This window comes from Malania oleifera, chromosome 8, assembly GCF_029873635.1.
Source record: "Malania oleifera isolate guangnan ecotype guangnan chromosome 8, ASM2987363v1, whole genome shotgun sequence".
NCBI classification, from domain to species: Eukaryota; Viridiplantae; Streptophyta; class Magnoliopsida; order Santalales; family Ximeniaceae; genus Malania; species Malania oleifera.
In genome coordinates, this window is record NC_080424.1 from 84,364,930 (window position 1) to 84,383,258 (window position 18,329).

At 38.2% G+C, this 18,329-nt stretch overlaps 1 protein-coding gene across 2 annotated transcripts; it reads left to right on the forward strand.

The window, feature by feature from the left end:
* The first annotated feature begins 10,761 nt into the window (after positions 1–10,761).
* Positions 10,762–17,398, forward strand: LOC131161688 (transcription factor SPATULA-like). 2 transcript variants are annotated; one of them, XM_058117620.1, is made up of 7 exons: positions 10,762–10,937; positions 11,021–11,524; positions 11,688–11,783; positions 11,871–11,936; positions 12,031–12,096; positions 16,385–16,702; positions 17,118–17,398. In XM_058117620.1, exons 1-7 carry the CDS (start codon positions 10,935–10,937, stop codon positions 17,199–17,201), a joined length of 1,137 nt encoding a protein of 378 aa, XP_057973603.1. In that variant the 5' UTR covers positions 10,762–10,934; the 3' UTR covers positions 17,202–17,398. The 2 variants fall into 2 exon arrangements, with proteins under 2 accessions (XP_057973603.1, XP_057973602.1); XM_058117619.1 differs by having other exon boundaries at positions 10,762–11,524.
* Positions 17,399–18,329: the final 931 nt, after the last annotated feature.

Here is an 18,329-nt window from a genome sequence, read left to right on the forward strand (position 1 = left end):
AATTGTAACCCGAAAATCCTATATTTTCACTTGATAGATTTTCCCAAATAAGTAGCCAAAACATACATACAATCGTAAACCACAGGTTTACCAATTCCGATTTCAAAAATAACTAATATAAACAGAAATCCCCTTACCTTAACCCAAAAACCAAAACATGAACTCAACGGCTCCAAAATAGCAGACCGAAGTACCAAAACCTAAACAATGAAGAACAATACTTCCTTATAATACTATTCTCTACAGATCTACCGAAACGAAAATGAAATCAGACTCTTACCTCGATTTTGGGTCAAAACCCAAAAATCCTAAAAATGAAGATTCGATCCGCTATCCTCAAAGAGATTCTCCTCCTGATTCACATAGCAACGTCGGATCGTTGATTCCGGTAATAGATGGCCCAAAATCCTAGAGATGGAGAGAGAAAGTGTTCGAGTTCTAGAGAGAAAAAGAGGATTTTGGTTTCTTCTTCATTAAGCAAGTGATTTAGATATTTATAACTTGGTTGACTCGGCCAGACTCGTCGATGAGACAACGTCCTTATCAATGAGCTGCAGAAGGAAGTTCATCGACGTCAAGGTGGACTCGTCGACGAGATTGAGATTTCAGAATTTCCTAAAATCCCTCGGTAGCCAAAACATACATACAATTGTAAACTACAGGTTTACCAATTATGATTTCAAAAATAATTGATATAAACATAATCCCCTTACCTTAACTCGAAAACCAAAACACGAACTCAATAGCTCCAAAACAGCGAACTGAGGTACCAAAACCTAAACAACGAAGAACAATACTTCCTTACAATACTATTCTCTATAGATCTACCAAAACAAAAACGAATCGGACCCTTACCTCGATTTTGGGTCAAAACCCAAAACTCCTACAAATGAAGATTTGATCCACTATCCTCAAAGAGATTCTCCTCCTGATTCACGTAGCAACGTCGGATTGTCGATTCCGGCAATAGACAGCCCGAAATCCTAGAGAGAGAGAGAGAGAGAGAGAGAGAGAGAGAGAGAGAGAGAGAGGATTTTGGTTTCTTCTTCATTAAGCAAGTGATTTAGATATTTATAACTTGGTTGACCTGGCCAAACTGGTCAACAAGACGACGTCCTCATCGACGAGCCGCAGAAGGAAGTTCATCGACGACAAGGTGGACTCGTCGACGAGCCTGAGATTTCAGAATTTCTAAAAATCCTTCATCGACGAGAAAAGAAGCCTTGTCGACGAGCCCAACTAATTTTACCATTTTTAATTTTCCTTCTTTTTTCTTATTTATTTAATACACATATCTCAGGTCGGGTTCTTATGGTACTAATCTGCTCTATTTTGAGAGTGTTCTTGTATGCAATGTTTACTTAATATTTTTTGTAGTTCTTGGAAGATTCGAGGTGTCTGGATCATTAACCAAGTGTGGAGTATCACTTGGAGAGGTGCAACTCTAGCCTAGTTGAAGGAGTGACCGAGTGAGGGGTATCACTTGGAGAGGCGGGCTCTAGCCTACTGAAGGAGTGTGTAATGGTATTGTTCCACCCAAAAAGGAACTGGTTTAGTGGAATCCTTTGGTGGTTTGCCAAAGTGAGGACGTAGGCTGGGGATAAGCCGAACCTTGTAGAAACCCAGTGTCACTCTCTTTCCATTACTCTCTTTACTTTCAGCATATATAAACTGCGTTGATGTTTTAAATTCTTTAATCATATACACTACGTGGATTAGATATTAAATAAACTTAAGCTTAATTTGTTTTTGGGATTACGGAAACCGAAAGGGAGTACGTTGGTTGATCAATAAGTTGCGGAAACTGTATGGGAATACACTGGTTGATTCAACACCCAAGACTTATTAACTGAGAGTTTGTTTAAAGTCTAAATTCTTGGAAAGAGTGTTGTACTTCATAATGAGAAATCAATTATCCACAGGGCTTGCATGTAATGACCTGCTTAATTTCCATGTTTTTTTTTTATACTATGACATTTAACATGCTCTAATATCATACTGGGGTAAACCCAATCATAAACCTAAGCAGTAAGAAGCATAAATTAAATAAACATAACCATATGTAAATATATACAATACAATACTAGAGTACTAACATGTTTCCCAAAATATGCACATATATTTGTTCCCTAAAATACCCTCAACTATGCTGGGATACACAAAAATCCTCCTCAATACTCACTTCACTGACAGGGCACTACTGAAGCCCCTCTATCTATGAGCTTGGTCTGCTCGCCTACCTGGATCACCTGAAAAATGATTCAACACTGGGATGAGTCAACGCTCAGTAAGAAGAAAAATATGCTATTACTACTGTGTGGCAAACGAGTTACAATATTATGAAAATTTGTTTTCATATAATCATGTATAACTGAATATGTAAATACAGTACAAGTGATAAAATCCATCACCCCTTTCCATGTTGCTTAACATAATAATATTGTAGGTTTCTATTCAAAATACTTCTAGTGTATATAAGTATGTTCCCTGTTTCTGTAAATCTGTATATACGTAATAGTAACTGAAAACTTTTCCTGTGGATAACTGTGTGTCATGATTTAACCCCTCATGATAGGGTTGTGCGGCCCGTAGGCTCTACACTGGCTGGCCGACCAGGGTAAATCACTATACTCCATCGGTCTGATCTGCCCACCTCAACCCATATCTGATGGGGAGCCTGTCCACGTCAAGGACCTAGGTGATCGACCTACTACCACGTATTATCTAAATAGGTGGTTGCACTCATAACATAACATAATATCTGTAGCAATAGTACCGTGCTCTGTAACTGCATAGTCCGACAGGGTCTGATACTAAATAATATATCTCTATATACAACTATCTGATTTGCCTTGATTCTGAAATAACCGTAATAACCATGATACTGCATAAACTGTATCTTTAATTCATACGTCATAATACTGAGAACTATATAATCATAACACTCAAACTACATAATCATAATACTGAAATTCGTATAATCATGGTACTAAGATTCGTAAAATCATGGTATTGAAATTCGTAAAATCATGGCACTTAAATTCGTATAATCATGGTACTGAAATTCGTAAAATCATGGTACTGAAATTCATAAAACATATCGCCGTACTATATTCATATTCTCAAGCCACACCATACTTTAATACATAATATTCATAATTTGATAAACTGTATAATACTTTAAAATTTCCTAACATAACATATTTCCCTTCCCTGACTACTAAAACACCCCTCTATGGTATACTGGCCTAACACCTGTAGGGCCTCCTACATAACACCTTGAAAACGACATTTGTCAAAACAAAATATCAGTATTTCTTCGCCTACATCATTTCCTATAACTGTCATAAGGCCAAAAATGGACTAAAAGGCCTTACCTTAAATTTGGGACGAAATCTAACTTCGTTTCACCAACGATCCGCTCCGGCAAATTTGCAGAGAACTTGACCAGGAGCGTCATGGTGGCTTCAAATCATTGATCCGATGACTAAGGGGGCCGAAATCGAAGAGAGAAGGGAGAGGGACCGTAGGAGAGAGAGAGAGAGAGGAGAGAGAGAGAGCACTGGAAATGGGTTAAAAATCCGAGTTTGCACTATTTATAGGGCCAGATTCATCGACGAGACACGTCACCTCGTCGATGAGTCCTTCAGTAAATTTGTCGATGAACCTTACCCTTCGTCGATGAAATTTAGAGCAGCCCAAAACCTTCACTCGGTATTTTCTCGTCAACGAAATGGGACCTCGTCGACGAGATCTTGAAGACCTTCGTCGACGAATCCCTGTAATCATCGAAGAAGCCTGGTAGTTTCCTGAAAATTTTCACCTTTTGTTTCTATTCCCATTTTCCTCCCTCTTATTATTTAAATACTATTATTCTTTGGGTCACTACATTACATTAACCACAGGGCTTAAATCAATTTCATATACACAGGGTTGCAAAAGCTGAGAATCGGTAAAGTGTTGAATATTGAATTTTGTGGGTTGAACACTTTGGTTGATTGTTTGGCTGGATGTTTAAGTTTTGAATTACTTGAGTTGTGTTGTAGTTATGGATTGAATAAAGAACTAAGGACTGGTTGTGTAATTGTTAAATCAACAAAATCTTAAGAATCTTAAAAAAGAATTAAAAGAAAATTTTAATAACCCAATTCACCCCCCCTCTTGGGACTACACCTTGGTTTTCAGTGTGGTTGCACTATCTCAAATACTAGCTACGGTACCGTGCTCTCATCACATCTGGTCCTCAGGGTTCTTAAACCATATAATGTAATTTAAGTAATAAAACTATTATATAACTCATTTCGTAATTCAGTATAAAACTTGTCGTATCAAAACCCGACATACAACCGTCACATCAAAACCTCGGCATACATCCGTCATATCAAACTCGACTTACAACTGTCATATCAATCTCAACATATAGTCGTCATATCAAAACCCGACATTTAGCCATCGTTTCACAATTTTCATCACATTTCTAGTATTTCCATCAATCAGTACAAATCACATTTTCACTGTATATTACCATAAAATACTCAAATTCAATTGTGCCGAAAAGTATAGATAAATCTCATGCCACATGATTTTTGACTGATAAGTCATAATGTTAGCTTTACTGTGATCCCAAGAGGTGGGGTGAATTGGTATTTTTAAAATATATCTCCTAGGTATTCCTCCTAACAGCAGTATGTTCACAAGCCTATGGTTAATCTAGTGCAAATAATGTAAATATACCAGAAATTAAATAAAGCAGTTTAAACAATCACACAAGCACCAGAAAGCAGTAAAGAAAGGATGACACGCAGATATGTTATCGAGGTTCGGCCAACTGCCTACGTCCCCGCCTTGGCTAACCAGCACAAGGATTATCACAATAACTTGCTCACTTAAATGGGTGGAGCGGCACCTATATAAACCAGGTCAAATTACGACAGGGTTGACCTCAACCTTTACCAATCCTTACCGGGCTGGATTACCGCCCCCTCAGGCCACGCCTGGTATCTCTCAGATATACAATCAAACTGTACAATATATGGGTGCTTTCACGTAAAGCAGATTTGTACCACAAATGTGCACAAACACAAACACCACAGATGATTTAAAATGTAAGCTCTGTGTGGTCTAAATATTTCAACTCTCAACTATGTTTTCTATCAGTGTAGTAAGTATGTGAGAGTATCAAACAAGCAATCTGTATATCTCAAGGTATTTCAATCAAATGTGTTCACACAGAATATCAAATAAGCCTCAAGAATATCAATCAATAGAATATCTTAATCATGGAAGTATGTATATGCTTGGATTGCAAAATATATAGGATCTTTGTTTTCAGCAAAAATATTTGAGTGAAGAAATATTGCAACAAAGATGTTTCACCTCAAATACAAATATCTCCTCAAATGGTTTTCAAAATAAAGAGCAATAGATATTTGTAAATGATTTTGAAAATAGTTCGCAACCAAAAGCAAAAATGGGCTTCTTAAGATATTGCAACAAATATGCAATCTCAAAAGACCTAGTAAAGTCTTCTTAGGATGAACTTATTGGCTAAGTACCCTAAGAATCCTTTTGGTTCAGCTCTCAATAAAAATATATCAATATGACAACCAAGAGAGAGTAAACCTTCCTATCGAAGCACTCAAGAATACTTACAAATGATTTTACGAGTATTGAATGTAAGCTAGAGTGTATTTGGAAGAGTATGAGCAAATGAGAATCAAAAGAAAGTATTTTTGCTTGAGAGAGATTTTCTTAATCTTTTTGCTAATCAATGCTTAATCCACCAAATAAAAGAGTATATATAGACATACCAAAGTTTTTGACCATTAGGGACCTATTAGGGATTGTTAGAAAAGTTTAATGATGTTTAAAACATTTTAACCTCGTTTAAAGATTTTAACTACGGTAAAAAATTAGGTGCAACCCGAAAGGTCCGGTCGACCAAGTTTCAAATGGTCCGATCGACCAGGGGAATATTGAACTGAGGTCTTGGTCGACCAGGAGAGGGCGATTTCCCAATTTTTCGAGTTTCGGTTGACCAGGGCATTTTGAACTGTCTGGTTCGGTCGACCAGACCACTGGGAATTCTCTCGAGGACCCTTTGGTCGACCAGGTAGTTGGAGAACAAATGTTCTCGGTCGACCAGATGGTCAACTGTTGACCCAGGAGGGTTTCGGTCAACCAGGGCCTTTTGAACTACCAGTTTCGGTCGACCAGTTGGTCAAACTTTTGACTCCAGGGAGTTTCAGTCGACCAGGGCCTTTTGAACTACCTTTGCTGGTCGACCGGGTGGTCAAACTTTGACCCAAGGGAGTTTCGGTCAACCAGGGCCTTTGAACTATCTTTGCTGGTCGACTGGATGGTCAAACTTTGACCTATGGTGTCTTGGTCGACCAGGCCAAAATGAACTAGCTTGACTGGTCTATCGAAAGTGCATTGTGTGTGCATTTTGGTCCCGTATTGAAGCAAACAAGCCCTATTCAAGTGCCTAACAGATATATGTGAAAGTGTGAGTGTCCTAGGGGCACTTGGAGTCCAATTTGAAGACATCGAAAAAGTCCAGTGCTGGTCGACCGAATAGCCTAAGGTCTTTCTGAGGTCATTTTTTATTTGTATCTGGTTTGAGCTTACAAAACAAATCATTCATGTGATTTTTGTGCTTATTACAAACCGAATACTCTAATTACTATTACAAATAAATTTCACTAAAAATTATTACAATTAAGAGCATGAGATTGTCTTCAAGCTTTGAGCTTTCGCCATTTGATGATATGCTAATATGAACCTGCACATGAACTAGATATTTATTAAATACAGGAGAATTTGTCATTATCAAAGCTGGGCGTGACCTATAAGGTCAACACATAATATACTGAACTACCTTGGAAAAATATGTTTCGTTGAAAAACTAGGTCTGACCATCTTCATAATTTAATTTAACTCAAAATACCGGTTTTATATGAAAGAAGATGATCAACCCTATTAACTTTGGTTTTTCCCAAAACATTAATAATAATCAAAACCATAAACTTAATATGCTTGAATCATTCAGAAAATCCTATACAACGTACAGGAATCCATATACTCAATTTTTATCGATTCAAATTCAATAAAAAGCTAACATAATTTATTATCCTTACCTGTTCCTGAAAATATGCCTAATAGATTCCTGAACTGAAATCCCAACCTCCATTAATCGCCGCAGAAAGTGAGCCGGCAAGCCAAGGAAGAGAAAGAGACGATTGGAGGCCATGGGGAAGAAAGAGAGAGACAGGCGCGAGAGGGGTGTGTGTGTGTGTGTGTGTGTGTGTGAGAGAGAGAGAGAGAGAGAGAGAGAGAGAGAGAGAGAGAGAGAGAGAGAGAGAGACAGGCACGGGAGGTGAGAAAGAAAGAGAGAGAGAGTTTCGGAGCTCTAGTAGAGAGAGAGGAAAATTAAATTTTTAGAAAAAAAATGAGCTAACTTCTATTTATAGGTGAGCTGGCTCGTGGGAACCGTCAATGATTTTCCTAAACTTGATGAAATCGTCGACGGTTTGCCACTTAAATTGCTCTCGGTAGTTGTAACCGTTGACGATTTTCTGAGATGACCTCAAACCGTCAACAGTTTGGTGCCAAACTAAACCACTTCCATTCTTTCCTTGCTTTTCATTCTCTTTTATTTATTTTCTTTTCTTTTTCTTGGTTCGGGTATCTACAAGGGCAGTGTTGGGTTTGTTAGCCCGTTTTGATATGCATTTGAAGTAAATGGATGTAAAGACAACGTTTCTTCGTGGTGATTTGGAGGAGTTGATTTACATGATACAACAAGAAGGGTTTAGTTAGCTTGGATAGGAACACTTGGTCTATAAATTGAGAAAATCACTTTACGGGCTGAAGGAGTCTCCGAGGCAGTGGTACAAGAGATTTGTCTCTTACATGATCCAGATTGGCTATAAGAGATGTGAGTATGATTTTTGTGTTTATGTGAAGAGCCTTGATGATGGTTCATTTATTTCTGTTGCTTTATGTGGATGACATGTTGATTGCTGCGAAGAGTATGAGTGAGGTCAAAAAATTGAAACTCTATTGAGCAAATAATTTGACATGAAGGATTTGGGTGCGATTAAGAAGATTCTTGGGATAGAGATTCACAGGGATAAAGCTTCCAGGAGATTGTGGTTATCTCAATGTAGCCATGTTGAGAGGGTGTTGGAGAGGTTTAGCATGGATAATGCAAAACCAGTGTGTAGACTGTTGGTGAATCATTTTAGATTGTCTACTGCCCAGTGCTCGAAGACAGATGATGAAGTTCAAGATATGTCAAAGGTTCCATATGTTAGAGCAATAGGGTGCTTGATGTATGCTATGGTTTGTACAAGATTGGACTTGACACTAGCTGTTAGTGTGGTGAGCAAGTTTCTATTAAATTCGGGATAACAACATTGGGATGCAGTCAAGTGGATTTTCAGATACTTTAGGGGTACTCTAGACTATGGTATCATGTTTGGTAGATAACATGATGATCCTTCAACTGTAGGATATGTGGAAGCAGACATGCAGAGGACTTAGAAGACATGAGGTCTACCACAACGTATGTAATCACTCTTATGGGAGGGCCTAATTGTTGGAGGTCCATGGTTCAGTCTTTAGTTGCACCATCTATTACTGAGTTAGAGTATATGGCAGTGGCTGAGGCTACCAAGGAAGCTTTGTGGCTTACAAGATTAGTCAAGGAGTTGGGTATTCAGTAAGGTGGAGTTCAGTTGCATTATGATAGTTAGATTGCCATTTATTTGGCAAAGAACTAGATGTATCATGTGAGGACCAAGCACATAGATGTGACGTTTCACAGGATCAAGAAATTGGTTTCTTCTGGTGAACTATTGCTTGAGAAAGTTTACACTTCTGAGAATGCATTTGACATGTTGACAAAGTCTATTACCACAGACAAGTTCAAGCACTGCTTCGACTTGATTAACGTCTCTGGATGCTAGATGAGAGGCGTCCCAACTTACTGTCCCAGGTGGAGCTTCGGGTTATGTTTTTTTTTTCTCCTAAAGGGTGAATATTCGCTAAGGTGGGGATTATTGAAGTATGTGACTTATATCGAGTGGAACACATGTATAGAGAAAGCAGGTTGAGGAAAACAAGGAAGCTAGCATGAAGAAAAAAAAACCTTCGACAGGTTGTAGAGTACATCGACAGTTACATTAGCGATTTCTTCCAGTAGCCAATTAGGAAGAAAACCGTCGATGATTTTTTTCAACGTTGTTTTTGAAATTTGAACTGGGAAAATCAATAGGTTGGGGATATGAAGGCAAATCCTCCACGGATTGATACAAGAGTATTTGAGGGATTCTTTAATACATCTGTACGTCTATAGTTTAGTACAAATACAATGTTGTAACCCTATTTTTGATGGATAATAAATTTCAGCTGCTGCTTGCTCCCGTGGATGTAGGTATTCTGCCGAACTACGTTAAATCCTTGTGTGTCTTTTATTGCTTTCATTAATTTGTGTGTTTCCGTATTATTCATTATGATTGCATTGAACGATCATTATTTCCGCAACAACAATTAGCATTTGTAGGATCTACCATCCTCTTCTACGATATCATGCACTAACACTCAAACCCAATTTGAACTTTTAACCCTGATACCATTTGTTAGGACCAAGGAAGTCTATGGGTAGACTTTATGTACATGGATGAGTACCAACTTGACCCAAGATTTAATGACTTAAACTTTTGGATTAAATTGTTGCTCATCTATGCATATCAAGCTTGCCCATAGACTCCTTTGACTTTAATAATTTGCTTTTTGAAAGAAAAAAACCTAAACCTTGAATAGGTTATCTTTGAAGTTAAAATGTTAAAATTGGAGATTCAGAGTAAACGATACCAAATGAATCAATGATTCTCATAATGGGCAATCAGATTCACTCATAGGAAGGCAAATGCTTTTGCTTATGCCCTTATGACTTGGGTTGCATTGCTAAAGGCCGTCAACAATCTGCTCATCCCTTTAGAGAGACTGCCACCAAGAGTTTTGCTTGTTCAATAAGAAGACTTGGCGAATATGCAAAACTTTGCAGATTAATTATTATTATTTTCATTGGATGTCTTGTTGGTTTTGTTCTTTTGTATTTTGTTTCTTGTGTGGTTGACCGAGTATCCTTTGCCTAACAAAAAAACCAAAAAAAAAGTTCTACTTTAATGTGATGTTCGCTTGACTAGAAGTGGACAGAGAAGCATACATCATATTATAAACCACCTTTACTTTGAACTCAACCGAGGGTAGAAGTATATCTGAGTTGAATTGAATTAACATGATAAGATATTTAAACTCAAATTGATTGAAAAATTTTAAACTCAAGACTCGAATGAGACTCGATTGATTTTATTAAAGTTTGAAATTAGACTCTTGATTTTGAGTTTTTAAAACTCAAATTTAAATTAATAAAATTTAATTTGGTTATAAAATAATGCTAAATAAATGTATAGAAGTATAAAATATATTAGATATGGTAAAAATACATTATAATATATGAATTATTAAAATAAGAAAAACTTAACAAATTTGGCTTACTAATAATATTGAACTTAAATAAGGCGCCGGGGTTATCAAGGATGTGCAAGCAAGTCGATTTAGTGAGGGTGTAGAACGAACAGTTTTCCATACCCACTGCGAAAACTGCGAATAGCAAAAAGTGAAGGTGCAAATTAGAAATTTAGGAAAAGGAGTCGACCTGCTTAAAACATAACCTCAGTACTAATAACTATTAGGCGGGAGAGCTAATCAAATTTGATTAGAAGCTCTGCGCGTCTCCTCTACAGCGCCAATGTTCATTAAAAGCTTAAGAAGAGCAGAGAGAGAGAGAGAGAGAGAGAGAGATAGAGGGCCAAAAGAGAGGAGAGAGAACGAATTTGCAGAGAAGAGACGCAAACAAGGCCAAGATGGTGATTATCATTTTTAGCTTTCTTCTTTCCTGATTTTCGTTATATATATATATATGGTAATGGCCGATCTGTACGAACACAAGGCATGCTCGTCCTCTCCTTCGTCTTCTGGCACCGCCGGTCTCGCTCTCGACCGTGACGAAATCTCCGCGTTTCTTCACAATCTGCTTCACAGCTCATCTTCGTCTGCTTCTGCTCCCTCTTCCTCTTTCGTTTCCTCATCTTGCATGTCTTCGAAGGCCAAGTACATGCACTCGTTCTCGTCTCCGCCGGCCCCGCCGCATCCGTTGTTCCCGTCGCTACCGGAGGTTAAGTTGGCTGCGGGAATGGTGGTGCCACCGGAGGATCTGCCCCGGGCAAGCGGATCGGTGCGTGTCATTGACACGGACTCCGGCGTCCGGGACGGGACCGGGCCCTCGGCGACGAGTCTGAACTTTTCCGATACAGGCGGGTATTTTTCGTCGGACGCCAAAGAGCGCACACGAAACTGGCTTTCTTCTGCTGGCGGGTCGGAGTCTGATGTGATAACGTCTTCGGCAGAGCTAAACAAGTATCCTGCGGATTCTGATCTCTATGACTATAGCGAGGTAGTATTCTCAGTTCGCCAAATTCTTTATCCTCTCTCAGAATTTGCATATAGAAGCCAGGAATAAGAGGAAAAGAAAGCATTTTATTTTCTTTTCCATCGATTCGAAAATTCAAGCAGGAGACTTAAATTGTGAGATTTGATGTTTCGTTGTACTTTTTAAGGATCCGGAATCGTCGGATGTGCCCTTGAACCCTGCCCCGCGCCGAAGTTCATCAAAGAGGAGTAGAGCCGCTGAGGTCCATAATTTGTCGGAAAAGGTTATTTCCTGAGGTTATGAATTTTTTGAATGTATCATGAGGGAGTTTGCGTTGTAGTTTGTTTGATATGTGTGATATGGTGGACAGAGGAGGAGGAGTAGGATTAATGAGAAAATGAAAGCTTTACAAATGCTAATTCCGAATTCTAATAAGGTACTCCATCCAGAACATTTTCTTTTTTAAATCCTTGAGCTATATTATTAGAGTGCTTGGTTCCTTCAACTAATTTATTTTGTACGGATGATAGACAGATAAGGCTTCCATGCTTGATGAAGCTATTGAATATTTGAAGCAGCTTCAGTTACAAGTACAGGTGAATGTTCTTTCCCCTCACTCTAAGGTTTTGATAATGGACCCGTCCTTTGTAAATTAGCCTGCTAATTGAGGGACCATAGTACCCCCATGAATGCCAATGGGTAAAGTGGGCACGAAAGCCTTGGAATGTGGCCCCAAGTAGTGATTTGCCCTAGTAGTATATAAGGATTCAACAAATACCTTTACTTCAAGAGCAAAACTATTTTCATTCAACTGAATTTACATGTCGAATTATATACCATGCAACTCTGGTTGTTGCACCATAATTTTGCAATGTATAACTGTCTCAGCCTAACTCCTTGTCCTTGAGATATCGTCTGCTTTGGTTCACCATTTTACGTGACATGCTCTCCCATTTAATGTCTGATGCTCTTGTCAGTATGGCCTACACTTGTGTGTAGGATCCACCCATGATAATACCCTTAGGGTGGCTTTGATGCCAAATGTAAGTCTCGGACTCTCAGCCCAACTCTAGTAAGATGTTGTCTGCTTTGACCCATTGGTCTCATGGTTTTGTTCTATAAAAGATGCCTAACATAGTTGAACCCAAACCACTCTTATTAGTTCAAGATTTTCCTAATGCACATCGGATGGAGAACTGCGACACTGCTTATTATTTTTCACTCAATCAAATTTACAAGACAAATGATTAACTTGCGGTTGTGGGTGAGATCTAGGCATACTATACTTTTGGGATGCTTATTCTTGCTGTGTCCCAAAGTTCTATTGTTGATTGCATTTATTCTATAGTAATGTGAGCAATGCTAAAACTGTATTTGAAGGTTCCTATGTGTTGTAATGCTGGTGATCCATTGAACCGATGGTTAAATGAAAGGAATGAATCAGTTTCTACAGGGCAAAGGGTGGATAGTTATATGTTGATTAAGTAAAGTTGAGCTTGGAATACTTTTTAAAAGTTTTGCTTATAGATCACATAAAGCATATAGTGCACATCTGACGGCTAATTTTATTTTTGCTTGTGTTAACATAGCAATTTTTTCAAAGATCTGCCATCTTAATTGAAGGTGTTAAAACCTGATCGAATATACACAAATCCAGTATCTACAGAGCAAAGGTTGGACAGTTATATGTTGATTAATTAGGGTGAACAATTATATGGTGATTGAGCAGATTTGAGCTAAAAAATTTGAAATACAGAAATACATTTTACAGTTTCACTTAGTAGATGACATGGAGTATATAATGCACATCTGACAGCTAATTTTATTTTTGGTTTTGTGCTAATGCGGAAAATTTTCAGAGAAGATTTTTTCCCGCCTTCATGGAAGGTGCTAAAGCTCAATGTAATGTACAAATTACACTCTTTATCTAAATGGAGTATCCATGGGTATTGGATTTCTTGGTTTATGTATTCTTGAGGTCATTGTGGACATTTTAAAAGCACACAACTCTAGAAAGAATTGAGGACATTGTGTTGGCATGTGTGCCCCTTGCCATGAAGACAAGGAGCTAGCTTAACCAACATGTGGAATGTTTTGATGGGGTTTTGGCCATCTTAATTGAAAGATCTCTTCAAAAAGCAAATAAGAAGTGAATATTTCACGAATCTATTATGGAAAAATTACTAAAATTTTTCTAGGTTTTTGAATGAATGGAGTAAGATTAGATATGTATTAAGGAGGACCTTTGAGGGAGTGAGGCATTACACCCAAGATGTGAAGTAGGCTAAGCATGTTGGCTTGAGGGGAGAATGAGGTTTCCTGGGAAAGTAAGAGCAACTAGGCACTGGTGGAGGTAATAGTTGGGTTAATTGCCTTGCCTTTATGGGCATAATGAGCTGTGTTCAGTTGCTTATGACCAATATGAGGCCTTTCTGCATTGAGGCTGTAGTCCTGCAAAAAACGGTACGAATGGCGTGCTGGTTGTGTTATGGTTGATTATGCATTGTCAGTGGTTGTTCTTTAGATAGTAAGGTGTCGTGCTCTGCTCCATGAAGCCTTAGAAAAAATGTGCCATCTCTTGTCACCAAGTCAAGATCCTTAAACCATCCAAGAGGAGTCAAGTTGGAAACTTTTGAAGCCACCTTCATCATTGTGAAGGAGGTAACTGGTAAATTTTGTAAATGGTAGCACCATCTCTTCTGCAATCAAATTCGACCTCTGACTTAATTGATTTCACTATTCATAATTTTGTTGCTTTAATGGAAAATGAGCTTGATTCTGCAGTTATACCCCCTATAAATATATAATTTGTTAGATATGTCATAAAATGCTCCCCATAAGCTCATTGATGAGAATAAAGTAGTTATTTTGTTATTTTATGTAGTTTTTCAATCAGTGATGGAATTTGATGTTGTGATTTGGAAATTGCAACCTGTTGGGACATTAAATGACAGTGACACTGACACCAAGAATATTTCATTTAGTTATATATGTACTTTGTAGTTCTCTAGGTAGAGATGTTATTGTGCACAATCAGTAAGCTTGTTAAAGTAAATTGTAGATGTGGATCCTTGGAAGCATGAAGTGGGAGATGGTTGATTTTGAAGGTTTTATATGGGAAATTTTCTAGGCTTCTAGCAGTCTTATACACTAATAATAGTTTTCTTTTAGGCATCTCTTGTGAAGAATAGATTCTTTCTCCATACCCTCTTTATCTTTCTATTTTGTCTGCCATTTGGACAGAAAAGAGGGAGAAAACAAAAAGATACCATCCTTCCAATTATCTTGCTTCATAATTGCTAGATTGATTTAGAAGTTAGCTCTTTGTTCGGATTTACTCATGTCTTTCTTGGGTTATATTATATTATTGCATGTCTATTAAAGCCCGAGCTAGGTAGTTAAATCTCCTAAGTATTTTCATGTCCATTAAGCTAATGCATGATACATAGCTCCAGTGACAGTTTTAAAAAATGGATCTTTGAATTGTAGCCAAATTAAATGAATCATCATTATTAATACTGTCACTACACTCATCATGGTGTTATTTGTTTAAAGTTAAGCAATATCAAGCACTTTTAACAAACCTTTTAGAGTCCCCCACAAGGGTACCCCAAAGTGAAACCTTGGGAAGGAGTAGGATAGGGATGGGCCACCCCTCATTGTGTGGCCTCCCAATTGTCTCCCCCCCCCCACACACACAGAGAAGGTACTTGGTGCACTAATTTGTGATTCAATACCCTGGATCATGAAAATGGCTCAAATGATCCAAATCAGTGTATGATTTGTTCGATGTGCTGTTGGCTTGATTGAAATGGTTTGCAGTCAGTCATTTCCTTCAATCATTGCAATGAAAAATGTAAAATTTGTCTCATTTGTTTAATGTAAAACTTCATTGTCAGACCTTGCTGATTACTGACTTGGTACCAGTGTTTGTGCGAGACTAAGATTATTATGTGAAACTTCAATTACTGTTGACTATAGGGATGTGTCTGCACGTAATATAATACTAACTGAAGGTCTTAAGGCTGATTTATATGTTACTTCAATAAACAATTTGCATACTAATCTCTTTTCCTCCATCAAATGTTAGCTTAAATGCGATACAGCAGATCCAGAAGTTCAGTAAGAGTAGTGAGCCAAAAAAAAAAAAAAGAAAAAGAAAAATTTGACCTGGCTTCATGCAAGTCAATTTATTTTGGGCTTAAATTTTGTTAAAAACGAATGACCTTTAGCTGCAAAATATTCATTGTTTATGTTTATTTTTCTGAAGCACTTTCTGTTTCGCTGGTATAAATTACCAAGCTGACCATGTAATTCTAATTAATCATTTATCATGAATCACTGTGGCAATGTTGAGTTGAATAGTGTTCTGTTTTGCCCTGAACTGCCACCTTGAACAGCTTAATGAGCTTGGTTTTGTTGCATTCGTGCTGATTTCCTTCTTGGACTTGAAACAATTTTAAAAGAACCTTGAACTAGGGAATTTGCTTTGCTGGCACATATTTTCAAGAGATTCCTGCTTTCCGAGGCTGCAAAGAAATTTCTTCTAGACCCTTAGTTTGAGGTTTTTTCTTTCAGGTTTGTGGGTCAAGGGATTTGTGCTAATAATGTTAAATGTTATTTCTACGGTTCAAGAACTGCCTTGCTAAAGCAATGATTGATGTCATGGCTATAATCTTAGCTGAATCCAAATATTAACCAGTAGCCGAAGCATATATTTATGTGATTCCCTTTTGTTTATACACTCTCACGTTGCATAGCTCAAGTGGTATGTATAGTGCCTAGGGAAAAAAAAAAAGTGGTGTATATAGCAGTAATTACAACACAACCAAATACTTTTTTTAATTATTTTTTTCATGCATTTATTTATTTAATTTTTTGCAGATGTTATCAATGAGAAATGGATTAAGTTTGCATCCAGCTTACTTACCAGGAGTTCAACAGCCTATGCAACTACTCCAATTGGGAATGTGCTTTGATGAGGGAAATGGATTTCCTAATACAAATGGAGGGGGTGTGTTTTCTACAAACCAAGGGACATCAGTGCAGACTGCATATCGTCTTCCCAACCAATGCACTCCCTCAAGCCAACCAATTGTCACTCCCCCAATGACACATATCGCCAATTCAGAAACTTCGTTTGGCTTGGAACCATCTGTTCCAGCTCACTATGGATCATTAAATCTCTCCACATCTTCCAAGGTAAGTATGAAAGTTGAGTACTTAACGATGGGCAAAAGACACCACTTCCCTTGAGGTTTGGTAAAAAGATAGTAACCTCCTCCGAGGTTTCAAAAATGCCACAAACCACTCCCGAGGTTTCAAAAATACCACATACCTCCCCTGAGGTTTGCCAAAAAGACACAAACCTCAAAAAAAAAAAAAAAAAAAAACTTGTCTTTTTACAAAATACAATGGGAAGTTTGTGTGTTTTTGATAAACCCCAGGGGAGGTCCATGGGATTTTTAAAACCTCAAGGGAGGTTTTTGGAATTTTTGAAACCTCAGGGGAGGTCATTGTTTATTTGTCAAACCTCAGGGGAGGTTAGCGTCTTTTGCCTTTTTAACTATTTATCCGGAAGTTCGAATAACACAGGGCATTTTCTTGTAATGTGAAGGAGCTCTGCAGTGAAGATGCATTACCACTATTGCAATTGGATATGAGCGTCACTGGGAAAAATTCATCTGGTGTGTCTTCGTAGGTGAGGAGGTTATACTCTCAAATGACAAGGTGTTTAAAATTTCTTGTAGTCATATTTGGTTGTCCAATTTTTTGGAATGTCATAGCAATTGCAAATGTCTTTCTCAAATGCGGACGTATTTGACTCCATTTACTTCATTTACTATGAGAACAGGTTGAGCACTCATAAATGTGTAAAAGATTTTTTTTTTTCTTTCATTTCTCCTTTGTTAATATGTATTGTGTGCTCCTCTTTAAATTGGGTGATATATGCTCCTACTTGTTGAGAATTCCACTTGTGAAGTCCCACATTGGATAAAGTGAGTATTTGATGGGATGGTGTAGCCCAAGACCCAAAAGGCTTAAAGCTTTTGGGTCAAGTTGGTGCTCATCCATGTGTATCAAGCATACCTTTGGACAGAGCTTGTTAAAACCGGAGGAGTCTTAAGGTATGCTTGATACACATGAATGAACACCAACTTGGCCCAAAAATTTAAGCCTTTTGGATCTTGGGCTACACCATGTATATAAGCACCCATCAAAGACTCACTTTTTCCAATGTGGGACAAACTTCACAAGTGGAATTCTTAACAATCTCCTCCTCACTTGTGAGTTCCAACTACTCCCCCTTGAACGGGAGCTCCCCCACATGTGAATTCCAACTGCTTCCCCTTAAATGGAAGTCATATTCTCCCTTACGGGACAAATTCTCCAACAGTTTGCTCAAGTGGGCCGTCTTACGTGTCTCAGATTGTATTCCAAATGGTGCCTCCAAATCAATCCTACCTCCCACGTCTTGACCCAATTTGGATCCATCTTGGTGGCTTAGATGGTCCTTCTTAGCCTCGGTCACACACTCTCACACCCAGCGTTATGAACCGTCGGCTTTGATACCACTTGAGCACATCTATGAACTCCTCTGGTGCTAACAAGTGGTATCAGAGCGGATGGTTCATAACGCTGGGTGTGGGAGTGTATGACCGAGGCTAAGAAGGATTATCTAAGTTGCCAAGAGGGATCCAAATTGGGTCAAGACGTGGGAGGTAGGATTGGTTTGGAGGTGCCATTTGGAATACAATTTGAGACACGTAAGACGGCCCACTTGGGCAAATTGTTGGAGAATTTGTCCCATAAGACCCAAAAGGCTTAA